This window comes from Phacochoerus africanus, chromosome 2 (genome assembly GCF_016906955.1).
Source record: "Phacochoerus africanus isolate WHEZ1 chromosome 2, ROS_Pafr_v1, whole genome shotgun sequence".
Lineage (NCBI taxonomy): Eukaryota > Metazoa > Chordata > Mammalia > Artiodactyla > Suidae > Phacochoerus > Phacochoerus africanus.
The window spans coordinates 223,493,039-223,516,553 of record NC_062545.1 but is presented as its reverse complement, the minus strand read 5'-3'; the positions used below and the strand labels follow the sequence as shown (position 1 = coordinate 223,516,553).

The 23,515-nt window shown below is 41.6% G+C and overlaps 1 protein-coding gene across 4 annotated transcripts in view; it reads left to right on the top strand.

Annotated features, from left to right (window-relative positions):
* DOCK8 (dedicator of cytokinesis 8) overlaps window positions 1-23,515 on the top strand; it is a 233,153-nt gene that overhangs the window by 107,473 nt on the left and 102,165 nt on the right. For all 4 annotated transcript variants that reach the window (XM_047767727.1, XM_047767728.1, XM_047767730.1 and 1 more), the window contains 5 exons: window positions 2,725-2,805; window positions 3,916-4,075; window positions 6,419-6,549; window positions 8,707-8,800; window positions 9,876-10,038. In XM_047767727.1, coding sequence (XP_047623683.1) covers window positions 2,725-2,805; window positions 3,916-4,075; window positions 6,419-6,549; window positions 8,707-8,800; window positions 9,876-10,038 — 629 coding nt within the window. The remainder of the gene's footprint in view (window positions 1-2,724; window positions 2,806-3,915; window positions 4,076-6,418; window positions 6,550-8,706; window positions 8,801-9,875; window positions 10,039-23,515) is intronic.

Below are 23,515 nucleotides of genomic sequence, written 5' to 3'. Positions count from 1 at the left end.
AATCCTGTTGGATGCTAGAATGACTATGGGTGTTAGAGTCATACAGTCCTAGGGTTGAGTCCTGGCTTTGCCACTTAGTAGCTACATGATTTTGGGCAATTACCTAACGTTTCTGAGACTTAGTTTCCTCATCTGTAAAGTGAGGATAATAACACCTCCCTCCATGGGTAGCTGTGATGACAGAGTAAAGCCTGGCACTTCCCTAGGCACCCTTCTCCAAAGCAAGGAAAGACCCTCAGCTATCCAGCTCTGGGAGCCACTTTGGAGAAAATCTCAGGTCATGTTTCCTAAGGGTACTCATATTTTTCTAAAGACCCAGAGTTAAATGTCCACAAGTCCAGGCTCTGACAGTTTGAGGTATGGGCTGTAGCTTCCAAGCTTCGCTCTCTCTTTTAATCACAATCTCACAGACCACATTTGTCTAGTGAGAGTCAAAATCTGTGAGCAATTATAAATGGAAGGACTTTTCATGCTAGGCTGTACTGCTTAATGATGTAAGAAACCAGAGACTTTCTCTACACACCAAAATGGCTGGTTAGACGTTAACAGCGAACATTGAGTATTTTACCTACTTTTAACCAAATAATTGATCTCATTGACTCATTACCCTCAGAGTAAAAGGGGGAAAAAAAATAAGGGGGTTTGATTTCATGTACACCCAGAATTCCAGGTTTGGGACATTTTCTAGTTAGCACAGTGTTTTATATCTATAATTTCATTGACTCCTCCACGGTCTCATGAAACAAGCATACAGATTCCAAAAAATTCAGGTGATTTGGAGGTCACTTAACAAGTGGCAGATATCCTTCCATTTTACCTCCCCTTACATCATTTTACAAAGATTCTGAAATGTCACCCTAGCTTGAGGGGAACTTATTTAAGTTTATGGAAAATCATTAAAATTCTATTGCTGAAAAGACCCATGTATTGTCAACCTTATTTATGTCCCTTTCATTGCAGTATTACTTAGACATACAGGAAAAATAGCTTTATGGCCACTCTAGAAACCCTGTAGTTGATTTTCAAATTCTCTGCAGCCTGAGAAATCAAAGAAGCCAGCATTAGTTCTGTCAATCCAAATTTTACTCCCAACTCCAATTCTCAGTGGATAACTTTATTTTGGCTAACCCATGGTAATCTGCTAAACATCAGTGGTTACCTATGAATGACTACTACTCACTAAATATATTCCAAAATTTTCAGATACATAAATGCATTCATTTGCAACAATAACATTCTCTAAATTGTCTAGGTATGGTTAAGAAAGTTAGCTTCACTCACGCCAGTCCTTGGTTTGCTTCTGATTTTTCTTTACTGTAATACCATAATTGTTGCTACTCTTCCTCTAAATAGGGCTGAGGGTAGCCTTTTCACCATAAAGCAGTTCCCAGGCAATTCTGATATGCCCCTTTCCCCTACCTGCCTGAGGACTCATGCATGTCTTTTACACATGAATCAAGAAGGACCATACAGTAGGCTGGCATAGCAGCCTGCGCCCCCTTCTCACAAAGTACCTAGGGGTAGCCGTGTCCAGCTTGGGGAGGGAAATAGTATCCAAATTCCAAATTCATGGCCAGCTGGATCCTTCACCTGAAGCAAGATGGAAGAAGATGCTTGATAGGAGTAGCTTCAATTCATCTTACCAGCCGGTTAGCAGAGTGAAAAGCTGCACCATCCTCCTGCTTTCGAGTTCCTTTCCAAGTCTGTTAAATCCAGATGAGCAGCCCTAATAGGAAATACAAGGGAGACAATTACAGATGATTTATTCTGTTCATTCATTCATTTTGTGGAAGATTTTAGCCCCCAACCTGACTTTTACAGAGGTCATATTTCTTTTTTACATTGTAAGCAATAATAAAGAAAATGAGCTATTCACTTCCTACATATGTCTCATGGGTTTTGTATTATAAAATAACTTTTATTGCATTTTTTTATTGTAAACATAATACATGTTTATTGTTTAAAAATAGAAAATACACATAAGCAATAGGAAGAAAATAAAGATAGCACATAATCCCACCATACAAAGATAACTACTATTAACATTTGCTGTGTATCTCCTATTATCCTTTTAATGCTTCTTCATGAGTTTTTTACAACACTGTATATACTCTTCATACTAATTTTTATATATTTTTTCTTTTTTTTTTTGTCTTTTTGTCTTTTTGTTATTTCTTGGGCCGCCCCTGCGGCATATGGAGGTTCCCAGGCTAGGGGTCGAATCCGAGCCATAGCCACCGGCCTATGCCAGAGCCACAGCAACACGGGGTCCAAGCCGCGTCTACAACCTACACCACAGCTCACGGCAACGCCGGATCGTTAACCCACTGAGCAAGGGCAGGGATCGAACCTGCAACCTCATGGTTCCTAGTCGGATTCGTTAACCACTGAGCCACAACGGGAACTCCTATATATATTTTTCTTGAAGTATAGTTGACTTATAATGTGTTAATTTCTGCTGTACAGCAAAGTGGTTCAGTTATACATATATATACATTTTTCATATATGTTTTTTATATTATTTTTCATTGTGGTTTTGGACATTGAATATAGTTCTCTGTGCTATGCAGTAGGACCGTACTGTTTCATATTAATTTTTTAAATCAAAAAATATATCATGGACATCTCTTGATATCATCAAATATTGTCATAAAACACTATTTTTGGTGGTTGGTTGCATATTAAACGGATGTAATTCATGTGCTTTAACATTTTTGTTGGTAGATTGAAAAGGTCCTTCAGCAGGGAGAGATTGGAGACTGTGCAGAACCCTACATGGTTATCAAAGAAAGTGATGGTGGAAAGGTATGCTATTTTGAGTATTGCTGTAAATGGTTACATCTTAGAATAAGCAGATATTTCTCGGAAGTCTTCCACACAATAGTTAATGGGGTTTAGTCCATAATGTGTCCCTGTATGAAACACTAATAAATTATATTTAAACAAAAGAAGGAAAGGAAGCTGCTCATTGATGATAACTTTGTAAAGAAATCAATTATTAAACTCAACCACCTGATGATATACACACCAATGTCTAACCATAAAACTTGACTAAGCCAAAGTTGCTTTCTGCTGTCTTGGTTCCAAGGGTCTGACTTGATTGATTGGGAGGGCCATAGACGCCCCATGAATCTAAACAGTGCCAGAGCTCTCCCAGCTTCCTCTGCAGCAGGGACTGCCATTCTCTCTGGTGTAGACATTTGAAAACTAGCTGCATGCCATACCTCATAAATTTATTAGTACATCACAGGTACTAAGCCTATGAAAAGGACGCCTCTTCTCAGTACCCATTTGCAAGTTTCCAATGTGATTTTTAAGGCAAAGCTTTTTTGGACTAAGACTTGCCTAACAGCATCCTCTGTACATACATTTCAAGTACAATTTATTGAACTTAAGATACTTTAAACAAATCCACCTTTTATTTTGAACTAGAATGAATATCTTGGAAGTGCTATCAACCTAATAAAGAGGTTGTTAGGAGCCCCTATAGATCTTTCTGGAATCTTCCAAGGCAACTTTTGAAAAACAGGCTCTTTTGAGAGCTTGATAGATCACATATAAAACTTTCCATCCCAATATTGTCTCATGCAAATCCAAGTCATGTAACTAGCCTCCAAAAGAGGTACTTGTTGATTAGCTGGTATAACAAGCAGCAAGATTTTTTTTAAGCTGAAGGTGTATTTAATAATTAAAGGTCACCTTTCTTTAACTTTATTTAAATTCCTCATTTTTGCTTCTGTATTTCCTTATCAGTTGGACTTCTGGCCTGAGTTGTGCTATTTTTCTGCCTATTCACTCTTTTTAATCATTAGGGTAGGGATTTTAAAGGTGGCTGTCTTATTCATGGCAGAGGCAATTGACTTGGTGCTGGTGCCATATTGTTTGTTTCTGCTGTCTCTTTCCATTTGCCTCTAGAGTAAAGAAAAGATTGAAAAACTAAAACTTCAGGCTGAATCCTTCTGCCAGCGTTTGGGGAAATACCGGATGCCCTTTGCCTGGGCTCCCATAAGCTTAGCAAGTTTCTTCAGTGTCTCTACCCTGGACAGGGAGGTAACCGACGTGGAGTCCATGGTTGGTAAGCTTTTCAACTGTGATGTGAAGGGAAGGGCTCCCCAGTGTACCACCTCTGAGGTCAGATGCTTGGTGGTGGGAACCTGGGGTACAGTAAGGTGAGGGGATGGGAAGGAAGAGGAGATGAATAGAGTGAAACGCGGTTGCGACTAGATTACAGATGCTTGATTACACAGAGATCCAAGATAATTATCATGAACTTTGTAGCATTTAAACATACTCTTGTAATAAGTTTGGTTGGAATTTTCTGTATAGTTTGACACTTTATAGAGTTAATTTTGGAGTTCCCACTGTGGCTCACTGGAAACGAACCTGACTAGTATCCAGGAGGATGCGAGGTCAATCCTGGTTCTTGCTCAGTGAGCTAAGAATTGGTCTTTGCCGAAAGCTGTGGTGTAGGTCACAGACACAGCTCGGAACCTGCATTGCTGTGGCTGTAGTGTAGGCCAGCAGCCACAGCTCCGATTTGACCCCTAGCATGGGAACTTCCATATGCTGCTAAAAAGACGAAAAGAGAAAGAAGGAGAGAAATGAAATAAAGAAAGAAAAGAAAAAAAGGCAAAGCAAGGCAAAATGCAGGTTTCTCAGCAACATTTCCAGTTCCTTAAAGTTTATTTTGCCAAATGCAATGGAAAAAAAAAGTGGATGCCAAAAGAATATTTAGTTACTGTTCTGATTTATTTAGCATCTTTTTCATGACCTATCCCTTGATCTGAATTATTTATTTCTAAACAGTTTGGGTTTGGAACTATGCAAGAGGGTTACAAAGTTTTCAAGTATTTCTCCCCCCACCTGTGGCAGAGTTTGTTTTGTTTTTTTTTAACTTCTTTGTATCCAGCAAATATTTATGTCTCCAGTCACATTTCTTGGGACGTTTCTCATGTATTCCATAGCTCTGCCGCTCTGCTCCTGAAATGTTGCCTGTAGCAGAGGAGTGGAAGCAAAAGTATTTTGTTACTGCTGCTGCTATCTTGGAGTTCTTGGTTCATAATTACCAGTCAGAGCTCCTAGGTTTTTATTGATACATGGAAAACAAATCTCATTTTAGTACATCCCAACCTTCACTCCACAGAGGGGTGTGTGTGTGTGTGTGTGTGTGTGTGTGTGTTTTCAGTGACCAATTTCTGTGTAGACCCAGGTATTCTTTTTTGAAAGAGTTCTGTTTAGAGGCCACATGAACTAGGTACTTAAGACATAGAGCTGGCTGAGTCCTCAGTCAGCTCTGGGATGAGGATAAATTAACCTGACTACAGAGGGTGATTGTCAAAAAGCAACTAAAAGATGCAATGTATTATACTGAGGCAGCATGGCAAGTTTAGGTGGTTCAGTGGTAGCAAGAAGCTTCAGCTCGGCATCATGACAGGAATTAAGGGTAAGAGAATTTTCAAAGACAGGGTTGGAACATTAGACTTCTAAGCAATTTGACCTTTCACAACAGAACCCTTGGGTTTTGCAGTGTAAAAGCAATACGATCCCCACTTATATCTTCAAAGTGGGTATGGAACAACTAAGCAGAGTCTCAGTGTTCAGGTTTGGGTGTGACTCATTACCATTAGTCAGGTCAGCCAAGGCAAGAATAGAAGAAAGCTCAGATCTAGAATATACTCAGGCCGACCTGTAGCATGTTGAGGTCACAATCCCAAATGCCTTCAGGGGCATTTGAGTACATGCCTCTCCCAATGGAATGCAAATATAAAAATAAAACCAAACCAAACACTGTTGACCAAATAAAGCAAATACAAAAATAAAGCAAAAGCAAACACTGTTGACTGCAGACCCTGTTCTGGCTGCAGCCCTGGACTCCTGCTGCATGGCATCCAGCCTTCCCTGATGTCCACGTGGGAGGGCACTGAGGCTGATCATGGCCTCTCCACGGTGGTCAGAGGGCGATTAGGGACTCAACACAGGAGTCTAAACAAGGGTAGGGGAAGGGAATCTTCAAAACAAGAATGGCCATGTTGGAGTTCCCGTCATGGCTCAGCGGTTAACAAACCTGACTAACATCCATGAGGATGCCAGTTCGATCCCTGGCCTCAGTTGGTGGGTTGAGGATCCAGCATTGCCGTAAGCTGTGGTGTAGCTCACAGATGTGGCTTGGATCTCATGTTGCTGTGGCTCTGGTGTAGGCTGGCGGTTACAGCTCTGATTCGACCCCTCACCTGGGAACATCCATATGCCTCGGGTGCGGCCCTAAAAAGACAAGAAAAGACAAAAAAAAAAAAGAATGACCATGTTCAGTGTTCTCTTGTTCAGTGTGCTTAACACATCTTACCTATGGTAGAGTTAATAACTGCTTTATATTCAAGCAGAAAGGCAAACTTTAGAATAACCATTGTTTTCCTTAAAGGGAAAGGCTCTGTGGGTGAGCGCAGAACGTTGTCCCAATCTCGAAGACTTTCTGAAAGAGCTTTATCCTTGGAGGAAAATGGGCTTGGATCCAACTTCAAGACCATGACTATAAACAGCTTTTTCAAGCAGGTATCTCTTCATGTTCCCATGTGTTTGGATATGTGCCTGCCCCTCATAATGGCATGAGTGTTGGAGCCCAAAGTGGGGGTATATATAATAACTAAGAGAATAAATGGGTCAACCTCCCCAAGCCTCGATTTCATTATCTACAAGACAAGGATGATAACACTTGCTTCATGTGGATGTTAGCAGGGTTAGATTGCACAAGGCATGGAAAGCTCTTCTCAGAGGATTTGGGATGTCACAAGTGCTAAAGAGTATTGACTCTTTCCATTGAGTTTAGGATTTGTTCCCATTAGTACAAACTATCCTATTTGAACTTTCATGGTCAGTTCATTTATTAGGCTGTGAAAATAGTCTGGCTAAAACAGCTACTTCCCCTTGGGCTCAAGATGTTATTGGAGTTCCCGTCGTGGCGCAGTGGTTAACGAATCCAACTAGGAACCATGAGGTTGTGGGTTTGATCCCTGGCCTCGCTCAGTGGGTTAACGATCTGGCGTTGCCGTGAGCTGTGGTATAGGTTGCAGACGCGGCTCGGATCCCGCGTTGCTGTGGCTCTGGCGTAGGCCGGAGGCTGCGGCTCCGATTAGACCCCTAGCCTGGAAACCTCCATATGCTCCAGGAAGCGGCACTAGAAAAAGACAAAATAAATAAATAAATAACATGTCCATCTCACCAGTTTTCCATGTTCAGGATTTCTAGAGCTGCCTGCTTCCTCTTATAGTGGGACCGTTGCAGATGGTGCTATTTATTATTTCAGAATCACTGAGACTCATTCAAGAATGAAGAATTTCCTAGCATAATCAAATTCATAAAGAAAGAAAGTGGAATGACAGTAGAAGGATGGTTTTCAGGGGCTCTGGGAGGGAGAAATGGGGAGTTGTTTAATGGGTACAGAGTTTCAGTTTTGTGAGATGAAAGAGTTCTGGAGACCGGGTTGCACAACTAAGTGAATGTACTTAAGACTACTGAATGTGGTTAAGATTTTACATGATAGGTATTTTATGTGACATGTATTTTATGATAAGAAAAACAACTTGACTGACTTGTTTTGACTCTGTTTTGGAAATTTTTCCACTGCTCAAGCAGTTCTCATGGAGCATCTCAAGGAGTTATGTTAACAAACTGAAATGCCTGAGGGTTACTACGGGTTCTGTGCGCCATGCCTCATGGTAGAGGTAGAAGGGGACTGAAAGGGCTTCTGTTTTGGAGATGCTCCTTCCAATTATATTACCTCTTGACTGAACAAAGTCAGAGTTTTCTCATCTGTTCTTAGGAGCAAGACCTACTTACCTAATTACCTTCCTTACTGGGCTGCTGTAAGGCTCAGAGCTCTTGCACATGGCTCTCTAGGCAGCATGCCTGTCCCACATAGGCATGTAGAGGGTAATATTTGTGTTTAGCCTTCTTAGTCAAGACAATGGTGAAAAAGATGAGGATAGGAAAAAGATATAAGATGCTTTCTGCATCTTCAAGTCTTTGAAGAACTAGAACTATTCTATTTTGTCACAGGGAATAAATCAAAGTATCAGTGGGTTTAAATTATAGGGGGAGAAAATTACTAATCATCAGACCGCCTTCTTTAGAAATGCAGTAAGAAATGCAGCCTTCTTTAGAAATCCTGTCCCAGGAGGAGTGAAGAGGCAGAGTGAGGTGGGAGGGGTAGAAAAAGAATCTTTGACAAGAGGTTGACTACATGATTTCATAGTTGCCTGTAATCCTCATATCTATGAAAGGCATGTTACAATTTAAACTTAAAGATAGGAGTTCCCATCGTGGCGCAGTGGTTAATGAATCTGACTAGGAACCATGAGGTCGTGGGTTCGATCCCTGCCCTTGCTCAGTGGGTTAACGATCCGGCGTTGCCGTGAGCTGTGGTATAGGTTGCAGACGCGGCTCGGATCCCGAGTTGCTGTGGCTCTGGCGTAGGCCGAAGCTCCGATTCGACCCCTAGCCTGGGAACCTCCATATGCCGCGGGAGCAGCCCAAAGACAAATAAATAAATAAATAAATAAAAATAAACTTTTGCGGGAGCAGCAAAAAAGACAAATAAATAAATAAATAAATAAAAATAAACTTAAAGATAAAAATCTGACGAGAAAGCCTTGGTCCCGACTCCAGGAGTCTGAGGTGCATCCACACTAACCCTGACTTCTCTCTTGGCAGGAGGGAGATCGCCTTAGTGATGAAGACTTATTCAAGTTTTTAGCTGACTACAAAAGATCTTCCTCCCTACAGAGAAGAGTCAAGTCGATTCCAGGTGTGGATGGCTTATCTTCATCCTCTTAGTTGTACCAAAGTCATTTGTTTTTCTTTTTTTTCCAAAGCCATTTCTGATTAGATGCATTATTCATATAATGCTGCAAGTGATAAAAATCATATTTTGTCAAGCGAAATAGAGGATTTTGCATTAGGAGTTACAGTCTACTTTGGGGGGGCAAATCTATTAGTGTTTTCTATTTTTATTAAAAGATTGATTCTGTAAATAATCATCATGCTTTCTATTGGGTTTCACACTCAGATGATCGGGTAATAGTTTGAACAGAGGAGCCCCATTTATCACATAAAATATTGCATGAAACTCCTAGCGTAAGAAGAAGTAAGAGTGAAATATTTGGGGAGGCATTCCCATTGTGGCTCAGCGGGTTAAGAATCTAATTAGTATCCATGAGGATGCAAGTTCAGTCCCTGACCTCACTCAGTGGGTTAAAGGATCCAGCGTTGTCACAGCCTACAATGTAGGTTGCAGATGTGACTCAGATCTGGTGTTGCTGTGGCTGTGGCATAGGCCAGCAGCTGCAGCTCCAATTCAACCCATAGCCTGGGAACTTCCATATGCAGCAGATGTGGGAGGAAAGAAAGAGAGAGAGAGAAAGGGAGGAAGGAAAGAAAGAAAAAGAAAGAAAATGGGGAGAAGGTGAGGGCACACCTTCTTTACCATTAGCTTAATAGCCCCTGAATGCACTTCTGCAGCCCCCTGGGGTACCAGGGAACTCAGTTTAAAAACCCCCAATTTTTAGTGTTTGTGAATTTAAGAGAAATTACTGAACTATGTCCTTATAGCGTGGTACTTCTTGGAAGGGACTTTAAAGATTCTCAAATCCATTCTTACTCATTTTACAATTTCTTGCTTTTTAAGTACCAGAAACAACATCTCAAAAGTTGTCATGACATGCTTTTCCTCAAACTGTAGAAAATTAGCTGGGCATTCCAAAATTTCTATACTCCCACAGTTTATCCTTATTTTCATGAAAGAAATATAGTACAGTAATCTTTCTTGATCCCCTTGTACATGACAGTGTCTCGACTAAGACAGTCCTATTTTCCTTCTTTAGGTTCACTCAAACTGGAGATTTCTCTGGCTCCAGAGACTGTCAATTGCTGTCTGACGCCTGAAATGCTGCCAGTGAGACCCTTTCCTGAAAACCGGGGCCGTCCACACAAAGAGATTTTGGAATTTCCAACCCGGGAAGTATACGTCCCTCATACTGTGTACAGGTAAGAAACAAAGGCTCTTGGAAACCATTGAATCTATATCTTGAGTTTTGTTTGGGTAATGCTTTCATTGTCCTTCAACCCATTTTCCTACTTCGTAAGTTTTGGAGGAAATGAAATATGATGTTTACAAAACTATAGATAATTGCCAGGTCACTTTCTCAGGATGGTTTATCTCTCTCTCTTTTTTTTTTTTTTCACAAGAAAATGTTACTTCATTAATAATTGGATTGTAGGATTATAGTGGACACATTCCTGCCAGAAACAAAAGAAATCCTTGTAGTCATTACCTGGGTTTTCCCATGGTCAGAAGGACATATTATTAAGGAAGAGCAATGTAACCAAAAGTGTCCTGGTGTCTAAAAGGCAGGTTTTTAGCTCAAGACCAGCTCTGCTCAATAGGATTTATAGGAATGATAGAAATGTTTTCTATGTGTGTTGCCCAGTATAATAGCCATCAGCCCCATGTGACCCTTTAGCATTTGAAATGTGGCTACTGCAGTGTAGGGACTTTGATTTTAATTTTCTTTAACTTTAATTAATTTGAATTCACATACAAGTAACTCCATGTGGCTGGTGGCTACCATATTGGATGGCGTGGATTAGACAGTAAAGGCCTAAAAGTTAGGCTGTCTCAGTTTCTTGGAGGCCCTTCATGTTGGGGCTCAGAGGGAGCTTGTCAGCATCCACCTGCCAAAAACATTGCTTCTCATATACTCTTATTTTTTATTTTGAGAAGATTTTTTTAAATGTAGAGATGAATGTTATAATAATCACCTTTTTCCCACTGTCTAGAAATGACATTTTATTGTTGTCATTGCTGTTGCTGTTGGGGTGTGTGTGTGTGTACACACAAAGTCATCATACTAGTTAAGTTGAATTCTCCTTTATCTCCAGTCTCCAGTTACAGACTCCAACTTGCCTCTCCTCACATCATCAAGAACTTATATAGGTCCTTTCTCTTTTCTCTGGTTTCTCACACATACACACACACACTCACATATTATGAATCTGTGAACACCAAATGGTATTATTTTTATTTTTATTTAAAATGTATAGGAGTTCCCATTGTGGCTCAGCAGTAACAAACCTGACTAGTATCCATGAGGATGCGAGTCCAATCCCTGGCCTCAATCAGTGGGTTAAGGATCTGGCATTGCCGTGGCTGTGGTGTAGGCTGGCGGTTGAAGCTCTGATTTGACCCCTAGCCTGGGAACTTCCATATCCCACAGCTATGGCCCTGAGAAAGCAAAAATATAAAAATTCAAATTTAAAATAAAACCAATAAAATGTACATAAATGACTTCATATTCTATGTTGTACTGCACTTTTCATCCAACAGTGTGCTTTTTTGTTTGAGTAATATGGTGGACTCATGATGTTTACCGATTTAGTGTGTTACACTCAGTAGCAGTCATTACCCTTTTTTACTCAAATTTTCACAAATGTAACCAATGGAAATTCCTTAATACCTTATATTTTAGAAATATTAATATTTATATAGAGCTTTGTCTTTTTTTTTTTTTTTTTTGCTTTTGCTTTTTAGGGCCACATCCACAGCATATGGAGGTTCTCAGGCTAGGGGTCAAATTGGAGCTACAACTGCCAGCCTACACCACAGTCACGGCAACTCGGAATCTGATCCGAGTCTGCAACCTACACCACAGCTCATGGCAATGCCACATCCTTAACCCACTGAGCGAGGCCAGGGATGGAACCCGCAACCTCATGGTTCCTAGACAAATTCGTTTCCACCGCACCACAATGGGAACTCCAGCCTTGTCATTCTTTTAACTACAATATAGTATTTCTTTGCATGAAGAGACCATGTTTTATTTATTTCCTGTTTTTCTATTGATAGATATTTATATTTTTTTTTCGGTTTGGGGCTGTTATAAACACTGTGCAGTGAGAATTTTTATCTTTTTCTCTCTGTGCACATATGCAGTTTCCCTCAGCAATATGGGTAAAAGAGATATATAGTTTCAGTTTTATTTATATGCCCACCTGTTTCCAAAATCATGTGCCAGTCTGCAGCCCTTCCAACATTGTAAGAGAGTTCTGATTACGATATGAAGTCATTTATGTACATTTTATTGATTTTATTTTAGATCCTCATTCACACCTTCCAGTGTGGTGTTTGTGTATGTGGGACTGAAATGGAAAGAATTTCAGAACTCCCTTAATCTGAGAACCCCTACCCCTCACATTTTCAGATGCACAAACTTAGACCCAAACAGGGTAAGTGAGTGGTTTGTTGAGATAAAAAAAATGGCGCTGAGGGAATTCCTGTCGTGGCTCAGCAGAAATGAAGGGGCTAGCATCCATGAGGACGTAGGTTTGATCCCTTGCCTCACTCAGTGGGTTAAGGATCCAGCGTTGCTGTGAGCTGTGATGTAGGTCACAGATGTGACTCATATCTGGCATGGATGTGGCTGCTGTGTAGGCCAGCAGCTATAGCTCTGATTGGACCCCTAGCTTGGGAACCTCCATCTGTGCCATGGGTGTGGCCCTAAAAGGGGAAAAAAAATGGCAATGAGTGAAACAATCTCATAGGGAACTATATTCAAAAATCTCATAATAATCTATAATGGAAATGAATTTTAAAAAGTAATATAGTTACATATATGTATAACCGAATCACTTTGCTTACCTGAAACGAACACAATATTATAAATCAACTGTACTTCAGTTTTTTTGAATGGCAGTGAGAAATATAACCAACCAGTCATTCCCACAGTAGACGAGGACCTCTTCCTTTCATTATTGAAGCACTCAAGCATTTCTCCCATCTAATTCTTTCGGAAACAGCTTTTGGTTTTCCCTTCTTAAATGCTAATTCAGCCAAGTCTCCGTTCTAGATAAGTGAGCTTTCCTACGGTGCAGGAGTTTAAGTTCTCCATTCCCTCGCAGGAGATGAAGACATGAAAATGTTTGCTTATGGATGCTGTGTATCTTTTTAGAAACCTGATCCTATAATTGAAAAAAAAAAATGCTCATGGCATTGGAATAAACTTGCACCAAATGGATTCTGTAGTTATTCAACTTCCCCTTAGCATTTAATCACCCACGGGAGGCATTTACAACTCTCTCTACTCCTTGGCTGCAAACATTGTCCCTTAATTATATCACAGCGGGACTCAGAATGCATTAGTGCACCTACTGATTCAGAAACGTAGGAGTGCTGAGGAGGACAAGTCTGAACAGATTACTCTGGACCCAGCTTGGCATCATGAGAAACAGACCCACAAGTGCAAAGTGAATATTCTTTAGCTGTTCTGTACACTGTGGAAATGCCAAGGCCACCCTATATTCTTAGAAATGCTTAGAAGGTAATACTTCTCTCCAGTTTTGGGCTTCTTTTGGCTCCCAAGCTGCCGTGTTTTGCAGCTTGTTTAAGAAAGGAGAGTTAGGAGTTCCTGTCACAGCTCAGTGGTTAATGAATCCAACTAGGAACCATGGGGTTGCGGGTTCGATCCCTGGCCTTGCTCAGTGGGTTAAGGACCCAGCGTTGCCATGAGATGTGATGTATGTTGCAGACACGGCTCGGATCCCTTGTTGCTGTGGCTCTGGCGTAGGCCAGCGGCTACAGCTCCGATTAGACCCCTAGCCCGGGAACCTCCATATGCCACAGGAGCGGCCCTAGAAAAGGCAAAAAGACAAAAAAGAAAGGAAGGAAGAAAGAAAGAAAGAGAAAAGTTACAGTGAACTTGGTTCAGAATCTTTCTACGTGAAAATGTCAAGGACTTGAGAGAGCATCTTATCTAAATTTCTCATGCCGTTGTTAAATTTTTAGTGTTTCTCCTTAAGGCTTCATAAGCTTTGTAGTGGTTTTGACTAGGATGGTCTTGGTAGTAAACCAGTCCTAGTCTAATGCGCAGCCTTTCTTCTACCGCCACTCCCATTTCACAAAATAGAAATGGAAGGCTCATTTTGAACCCCAGGCCAAATTGGGAAGTTGCCTTGGTTTAACCTTGATGACCTCATCTTCTCATTTCTGTTGAAATTTGTAACCTCATAACTCTTCTGTTCCCTTTTCCAAAGCAAAGTCTCCTTTCAAACAAAGGCCTCTACTTCTTAACATTATGGTATCAGTGACAAATGTGGTCTAAAGTCTTATCTCTCCCAAGGGTATTATTTCAGTAGAGATGGCAGTTCCTGTTTCTTTCAGAAAAGTTTCCTTTGGACTTGTTGAATTCTGGACATCACTCTAAGGGTTTGGCTTCTAGAGTAATTTTCTGTTGGCTTTACCATTTCCATGTCTCTAATTCTGGTCATAGCTGTATCCCTTTGAGGAAATCAAATAAGTGAAAATTAAAATTTACAGAGCAGATAAATTGTGGGATAATTCTTTGTTTGATAGCAGAGTCACCTCACAAATTTGAAATAGGGCATGGAATAAAGATTTGTTCTACCTGGGAGTTCCCTGTTGGATCAATGGGTTAAGGATCTGGTGCTGTCACTGCTATGGCAAGGGTTCCATCTCTGGTCCGGGAACATCAGCATGCCACAGGTGCAGCCCAAACCAAAAATTTGATCTGCCTAGAACTTGTGGAGAAGAATATCTATTGGGCCAAGCAAGAAATGCCTCCAGTGACAAAGCCAGGATCAAATTTCAAATTTGTGTACCTTTCACATATACCACAGAGCTCCCTTGAATGGAGGGAACTATTCCATGCATTAATGGCAGGTGTTGCCTGGCCTTGAGTTGTGGCCACCTTACAGGATTCTCACAGAGGTTTCAATTTAGTATCATCTGAATAGAACTCAGGTTATTTTACCTCTCTTAAAGGAGCAGCTGCCGTGGAGCCCCAAATAAAGTTGGCTGGGGACAGGCTGAGATGCCTTCCTACCCTCAGTCTCCCCATCCTCCCACCTCTTCAGGTGCCACCTTTGATAGCTCTGCCCCTTCAGGTGCCCTCAGTCAGGGTTACAGTTTTGCCCAGCAAGGGGCACCATTTTCGCCACATCCTCTGTGGATGCTGCCTGGGATCTGGGGCCCCTACCTTATCCAGGTGGCTGTGAGGAGAAATCTAGATTGGTTATAAAAGAACTGCACCCAGCTGTGGAAGTATCCCCATGAATCACCAAGGGGGTCGGTCACTCATAAAACAAACACTGGTTCTGAGGGAAGAGATGAACTTCTAAAGCCAAAAGTCCTCGTTCCAGGAGTGCCCAGCATCTCCCACAGCAGGGACTTGCGCCTTGCACAGCAGGGTGCAGCCCTGGTGGTTGAGAGGCCTGGGGTCAGACAAGTGAACCAGACCCTGAACCAGACCCAAGCAAGGGCTTTTTCGAAATCGCAAGAACAGTCATTCTGAAAGCAGAGCAGAACAGCTGGGAAAATGAGGTTGATAAACAGGATTATCCAACTCTGAGTTTGGCATCCTTTTCTCCATGCCCAGATTAAGAAAATACTGGTGGTTAGCCCAAGAACACGTTTGGACCAACTCCTGGCTTATTTTCCATGTGGCCTGGCAGCTGGTAGTGGAGACACCAGCTGCCCTCTGTGGGGGCAGAGAAAAAACAACCCAGGCTGAGCCAAGCCCGGGGAGGACTTTAAGGGTGTTTTATCCTGTGGCTATTACGGGGTATGTGCGCAGATCACAGGCGCTGAGGTTGTAATGAGCTTGTTAAGCTCCTTGCCGTCCCTTTAACTGGTGATTACATTTGAGAAATCCACATCAAGTACATTTTCATCTCTCATCCCAGCCCCCATGAGCCTCCGAGGTCTTTTTATCCAATTATCAGGCTCGCTGCGGAGAACCGCGTTTGCTTGCTGTGTACAAGCATATCAGTTAGAGCATGATTTCTTTGATGGATAATTAGCTGTTTTCAGGCCACCTCCTGTTTAGCTGAATGTTCCCAGACCAGAAGACTGCATTCCTGAAACTCGCCTGAGATCTGGTCTCACAGTGAGGTGCCCTGTGAGACCAGATATCACAGCAGCAGTTTGAGGAATCCTGCCAGACTTGCCGCCTACAGGCGCAGAAAGCACAGCGTAGGATAAATGTGCAGGCTGCTCTTGAGTGACTGTCCTGAAATCATAATGGAGTGAACAGCATTTCTAAGGAGACGGATGAGCCATAAATAATCCTGGGTGGGGTGTTTAGGAAGCAATCGGGGCATGGGGATTGGAAGGTATCCTTGAGAGGAACTTTGTTTTGTCCAGTCTGAGCCCCGTTGTTTCTCTGTCCAGAATGGATCTTTTCAGTGTTGGGGGAGGGAGTGGGGGAGGGAGAGAAGGGTGGTGTGCCTCAGTGTTCACTGTAAAGCTTTATAAAAATGCAAATGTCAGAGTTCCCATTGGGGCTCAGCCATAACAAACCTGGCTTGTATCCACGAGGACTCGACCCTGGCCCCGCTCAGAGTTAAGGATCCAGCCTTGCCATGAGCTGTGGTGTAGGTCACAGATGTGCCTCAGCTCCAGTGTTGCTGTGGCTGAGGCTGTGGTGTAGGCTGGCACCTGCAGCTCTGATTAGACCCCTAGCCTAGAAACCTCCATGTGCCATACCTGTGGCTCTTAGAAAAAAAAAAAAAAAAGCAAATGTCCAGTCCTCCCTGGAGACCACCATTCAGGAGGTCTGGGGTCTGGCCTCCGGTATACAACATCCTTAAAAATCAAGGATTCCCTCTCCTTTCATGGACCCTCTTCATAACTATACAATAGAGTCACCCAAAGGTTCACAGTGGTCCAAGCCCCTGGAAACTCAGGGGAGAGGGCCATGCGACTTAATCCACCTGACCTGAGACACAGTCCTAGTGTGTTCCAGGATGTCAGGTGAGATGGATTTGGCAATGTGCAGGTACTTGTCTCTCCAGAATCTACAGCAGAGCAAAAAACTTCTTCATGTAAGGATACGGTTGATTTTTTTTAAATGGGTTAATGTTCCTCAGACGCTCTAAGTACTCCAGGGTTGTTGGTAATTAATGATTAACAGTCTATGGTATGATTAACCCTGGTCTAAATCACCATCAAAACAATGCCTTACTTAAATAACTGTTCCCAATAATAAATCCCCATTCTTATTTGTTTCTTTAGTTGTTTGATTTTCATTTATTTTGGAATAGGTAGCCTATTCCAAGAGTTCAATATTTTAAAAGTGCACGGTGAAAATTCTCTCTATTGTGCCTGACTTCCAGCTGTAAAATTGTCCTCCTTGCAGACAGCAGAGTTTTTTAAAATATACATATATATGTATCTATATTTGATTTTATTCACTTATTTATTCCACAAATTTATTGAGTGCTTAAAATGTGCTAGGCCCTTTCCTAGACCCCGAAGAAATACTAGGGAACAAAACATGAAAATCATGTACCGGTCACAGTTCAATCCTATGTTTGAAAGTTGGAAACATTCGTTTTTATCAGTTTCTCGCGTATCCTTCCAGAAAGAAACCACGTATGCACAAGCCAGTACAACTCCGCATTTTTCCTTTCAGAATTCAAGTATAATGTCCACACCATTCTGCACCTTGATTTCTCATTGACCACTGTATTATGAAGAGCCCATCTCTATGAAAACAGAGAACAGCCTTGTGCTTTTTGACGCCTGCACTGAATGTCATTATATGAATGTATCGTGATTCATTTAACCTCAGACTAATGAGCATCTAAGATGTTACCAATCTTTTGACATTACAAATGATGTTACAGTAGAAAATCTAATATACTCCTTCACACATGTGCGAGCATATGCATTGTATAAATGCCTACTTTTCACCTTTCAAGGAGGGTTTAAATAACTCCGTTGTAAACACAAGACAACCCTGAAGCCCAGTCCTTGGTTTTCCTAGACATAGCAAGCAGTTGTTTGTGGAACACAAACTTATTATGAACACTTTAATTAGGAACAGCGGTGACAGCTCAGGAACCTTCTAACCATTTGAATTAGCCAAGTAATGGAGACAAAGGCCAAGTGAGTTCCCAGTGCCAAAATTATCCAGATAATTAAGTTCCCCTACTTGACTTTGCTCTGGCAAGTTGGTCTCTATATTAAATCGGAAGCACAAGCCCCACTTTCCATGATGCCTTGCTCCCAAAGTTAGCCATCCTTCTTTTAGAAGAATGAAAAAACTCAGGCGTGAAGCACTTACCTAAGATTATTTAGCAGCAATGGCAGGTTAGCATCCAGTACAACATTTAGCCACTTGAGGGCACAATTTGCTCACTTTCGAGATTCAGGCACACTGAGGTGTCTTACATTTTAAAGTGAACGGAGTCACAGCTTCTTAAAGGAAAACACCCACTTTGTTTTTTGCCCTTGAAGCCTAGGTTCAAAAACAACTGGAAAGGTACTCCAGGGAGCCAAGAGATCGCTGTTTTAGCACTTTTTGCAAAGGATTTTGTTTTACCTTGTCAGCTTCTGCCTTCTTTCATGAGTTAGTCATGACCTTAGAGACCTGGCACTTTTTTGAAGGATGTGGCAGAGAGAAGGGTGGAGAAATGTATCCTGTACTATAGAGAAAGAGCTGAATCTTTTGGGGGGAGGGGAGTGTGTTGTTGACTGTACCTATTTACACATTCAACAATCCTGCCCCAAATACAAAACTAAGAGAACAGGCAGTAGTGGAATCATATTAAGGAGATTGATTCTCTGTATGTTTATGTCATTGATTTCACAAGTTGCAGCCCCTCATTGGTGCCTGTTTTTTACTCATTCCCTGTAAGTCCAGCATACTTTAATATTACTGCCTGTAAACAACTCTCCTAACAAAAAATCTTGCTCTGTCCATCTATTGGGGGTGAATGTAATTTTACCCCAGACATCCTTTACATAGATCTCAGCAGAAAGGTTCACAAAGCATCCTGTGTTCACACGGGGTGGGATTATAAGGTTGGTGGGGGTGGACGCAACAGAGAAATGGTGATGAAAGTGCAGCAGACGGGACCTGTGTTTGATGATGATGACGATGATGATGATGAATAGTTTGCCTGGATGAGAAGGAGCTTGCTGAAATTCAAAAAGCCTTCTTTCTTTGATTTCTCTACTTCTGTTAGTTTTTAAATTATTATTTTCAAATAAGTTTCTTTGAAGTGGCTTGTCTTCTGATGAGATATCCTTCAGGGAGTTATTCTCTCTTATTTCTTTTGCCATTTAGAAGGAAAAAAAACCTTTTCTACTTTTTAGCTTTTCATTCTTTGTTCTGACTTTCCTGGGCACTTTAGAGGCCTACTCTTCCTATGAAGTGTTTGGCCCTCTCTAAAGCAGAGGTGTTTTGACAGCTCTTCATTAATGCATGTCCTGTGCTTTTAAGTCCCAGACAGGTTGTCCTTGGCCCCATGCAGCAGAAGTCAGAATGCCCTGCGGGAAACTATTAGATGCTATGTGAAGGCCTTCCCAGGGCAAAAGTAGGTTTTTAAATTTTTTTAATTTTTATTTATTTTTTAAATTTTTTGTTAGAGTATAGTTGACTTACAATGTTCTGTCAATTTCTGCTGTACAGCAAAGTGACTCAGTCATACATATATATACATCAGTTTTTCTCATATCATCTTCCATTATGTTCTGTCACAGGTAATTGTATACAGTTCCCTGTGTTGTATAGTAGGACCTCATTACTTATCCATTCTAAATTAATAATTTGCATCTACTAACTCCAAACTCCCCAGGCATCCCACTCCCTTCCCCCTCCCCCTAGGCAAACACAAGTCTGTTCTCCATGTCTGTGATCTGTTTCTGTTCTGCAGGTTCATTTGTGCTGTATTTTAGATTCCACATGTAAGTGGTATCATATGGTATTTGTCTTTCTCTTCCTGACTTACTTAGTATGAGAATCTCTGGTTGCATCCATGTCTCTGCAGATGGCATTATTTTGTTCTTTTTTCATGGCTGAATAGTATTCAAAAGTGGTTTTTTAAGTGAGGGGCAATGCAGGTGAGCCCCACAGCACAAAGTAAAATAGAACTATGAGTACAGGAGGACTGAGTTTTGATGATATAATAATGTAATTTTTTAAAAACCATGGTTTATCAGTCAGATACCATGCACCTTTTATAATTAAAAAGTGAATTTCATTTATCCACTAACCTAAACACCAGAAAGATTATAAAACTTACACAACTGCTGTTCTACCTCATTTATTTAATGTTCTTTGACAACCTTCAAAATGCAAACTGAGATCTATGCAACAATGTGGAAATATAAATAGTATAGATTAATAAAGGTAAAAGTAGAGGAATTTAACTAAATGGCTCATTTTAGTGATTCTAAGAAGTTTCTATCCCCAGGCTAATAATTGCATATTTAGCAATAAGAACATCTCAAAGCCCATTTCTCATCTTTTCCTGGACTTAGATTTTATTTATTTATTTATTTATTTATTTTAAAGGAACATGCTATTTTTTATTGAAGTATAGTTGATTTAAAATATTATGTTAGTTTCAGGTATACAACATAGTGATTCAATTTTTTTAGAGAATACTCCATTAAAGTTATTATAAAGTATTGGTTATAGTCCTTGTGCTATAAAATATATCCCTGTAGCTCATTTATTTTAGACACTATAGTTTGTACCTCTTAACCCCAACTCCTTCCTTTCCTTTCCCCACTCCCTCTCCTCACTGGTAACCACTAATTTGTTATCTATATCTGTGAGTCTGTTCCTATTTTTGTTATTTTCATTTGTTTTTTTTTTTTGATTTCACATATAAATGATAACATACAGTATTTGTCTTTGTATGACTTATTTCTCTTAACATGATAACTTTCACGTCCATCCATGATGTTGCAAATGGCAAATTTTCATTCTTTTTCCTAGATGAATAATATTCCATTGGATGTATATACCACATCTTCTTATGGCAGTCTTCTATTGATGGATACTTGGGTTGCTTCCTTGTCTTGGCTGTTGCAAATACTGCTACACTGAACATTGGGGTGCATGTATCTTTTTGAATTAGTGTTTTTGTTGTCTTTGGATTATAAGCCCAGGAGTTGAAATTGCTGGGTCATGTTGTAATTTTATTTTTCGTTATTTGAGAAACTGCCATACTGTTTCCATGGCAGCTGCACCAACTTACATTCCCACCCACCGTTTACAAGAGGGATTACAGCAGGGGTTTGGTGGCCCCCGTGCCCCAGGGGCATCCCTGATTTCTCTGTTAGGCTGATTTTTAACTCTGCAAGGTCCTGGGAGAACCTGAGTGGCTGCCCCAGTTTGCCTTGGCCATCTTTTTCTGGATGAGGTTCAACTCTGAGTAGGTGCCAGGGGAAGGCAGTTCTCCCATGGGAAGGTTTTGATGTGATCTCATCACTGGGGACTGGATTGGACCTGAAGAAATCAGTCTGTCCATAGTCATGTTTTGGGAGTTTAGCCCTAGACTCATGCAAGTCAGGAGGGCAGTTGGTGACCACTTTCAACACCAATCATGGCTGAAAAAGAGTCCCCATGTCTCTAATGCCCCTGTAGGAGGCGCCCTTCTCTCTCACTGATCTCTAAGACTCAAATGCCACGAAGCTGTCATGGGAAAGACCCATTGATAAATCATGTAATTTTTTTTTAATAATCATGTTATCATTGTCACTGTTTTCTTTCCCTCCTCTATCAGAATCCAGCCTGGGCTCCATTTAACAAGTCATATTCTAGGAGTTTTCACTGTGGCATAACGGTAACAAATCTGACTAGGAACCATGAGGTTGTGGGTTCAATCCCTGGCCTCACTCAGTGGATTAAGGATCTGGCGTTGCCACGAGCTGTGATGTAGTTCAAAGATTCGGCTCGGTTCCTACGTTGCTGTGGCTGTGGCATAGTCTGGCAGCTCTAGCTCCAGTTAGACCCCTAGCTTGGGAATCTCCATGTGCAGCAGGTGCAGCCCTAAAAAGCCAAACCAACAAACAAAAAAACTAAGTCATGTTCTACACAGATGAAGCCAACTTTGTTTACCAGAATCTCCTGAGTGGGTGGAGCCACTTTCACTGAGCGGGATTGATAACATAAAATAGAAGGGGAGCTCATGAAGGGTGAGGAGTTTTCCTCTCTTTACGTGCAGGATCTGTTTACTCACAGCGACGGGATAGTGGCAGTGCTTTCTGGTTAAAGATGCTGTGACAGCGGTTCCCTGGCCCTCTCTCTGGCCCTAGCCAGCGTTATACAAACTCTACATCTTTGCACTGTACCCAGTGTTTCTAACACTCACACAAAACTTTCCCCAAAGACAGTCAGAGCCCTATGAAAATGAGGATTTGTTCCAAACTTGGCATTTACCCAGTAAATTATTCTGTAGGCATTTCAGTACCTTTTGATGGGCTCTTTTGATGGATGTTGGGTGTGGGACTGTTTGGCCAAGGAAGTACAGAGTGACAGCAGCAGCAGCAGAAGTGGCATTTGACTTGACTAAATATAAACTTCAAGGCAGGTGTGGAGCAGAGGTGGACAGGTGACTCCAGACATACACCTCTGAAGCTGTCCACCTGTAAAGTAGGGTGAGTCCCTGAATAGGCCTTAGGGCCTCCCTGCTCCTCCCAAGTGGCTGACTTTTACAGGAATTCCCAGTTCCCAGTGTAAGCACAGAATCACTGGAGCAATGGGTGTGATCCCACCATGACACCCCAGCAGGGTGGGGGCCCCAGAGCCCAGAGAGGGATACACTTCTTTTATAAGGTCTCTAGTGCCTTCTCCCAGAGTTGAGTTGAAATGAAATCCACTCTATCACAAAAATTCGTACCAAGTGCTGCATCTTTGCCTTTTTAGGTCAGGGAGAATTCAAGGCCATTGCAATGACTGTTACTCGGCGCACTAAATGGTCCTGGGACAGGCACAGCCCCTGCAGACTTGTCCCTGTGGGGTGAGTGTGGGGAGCGAGAACTCCTCCCCTCTCCCCCTCCTTACCCTCTGTCGTGGAGCAGGATACTTGCCCTTTGACAGACTTGCTCACCATAAGCCAGGCTTGTCACCCTATGAACGAGGTTGATGCAGTCACCTAGCCACTATTTTTGAGCCCCTGCTATGTGCCAGGCACATGCATGGGGCTAGGAGAAACAAAGAGGGGGACTGTTCTTCCCCAGAGGCAAACCCCAGTCTCCTCAGAGACACCAGGACCGCTCATAGCCTTGCTCATCTGCACAAAGACATGCATGCAGCTTTGCCCTGCAGTCATTGAAGATCTTTGCAGGTTCTCTAACCTCCAAAACCCAAACAAGCCTTCTCTCTCACCAAGGACCCAAAGCAGGGACGTGTATCTAGAAGTCATTGGAGACATCCAGATAGTTTACTTTTTAGTACACCTGTTGTTTCCTCCATTTCCAGTATTTTCTTCCCCAGCCCGAACCAAAGCATCTGGCAATACTAAAATCATCAGGAATGACAAAGCAAGCATTTTAACTAATAGTATTGATCTATTTATTGGCTTTTTTTTTTTTAATGACTAGGAGACCAATAAAGGCTCTTCTCTCAACCAAAAGAAAAAAGTCAGCTTTAGCAAAGACAAGACTTAGGAATTTTCTGGTATGTGTATGTGTTTTGGTCAGCTAGCTGATTTG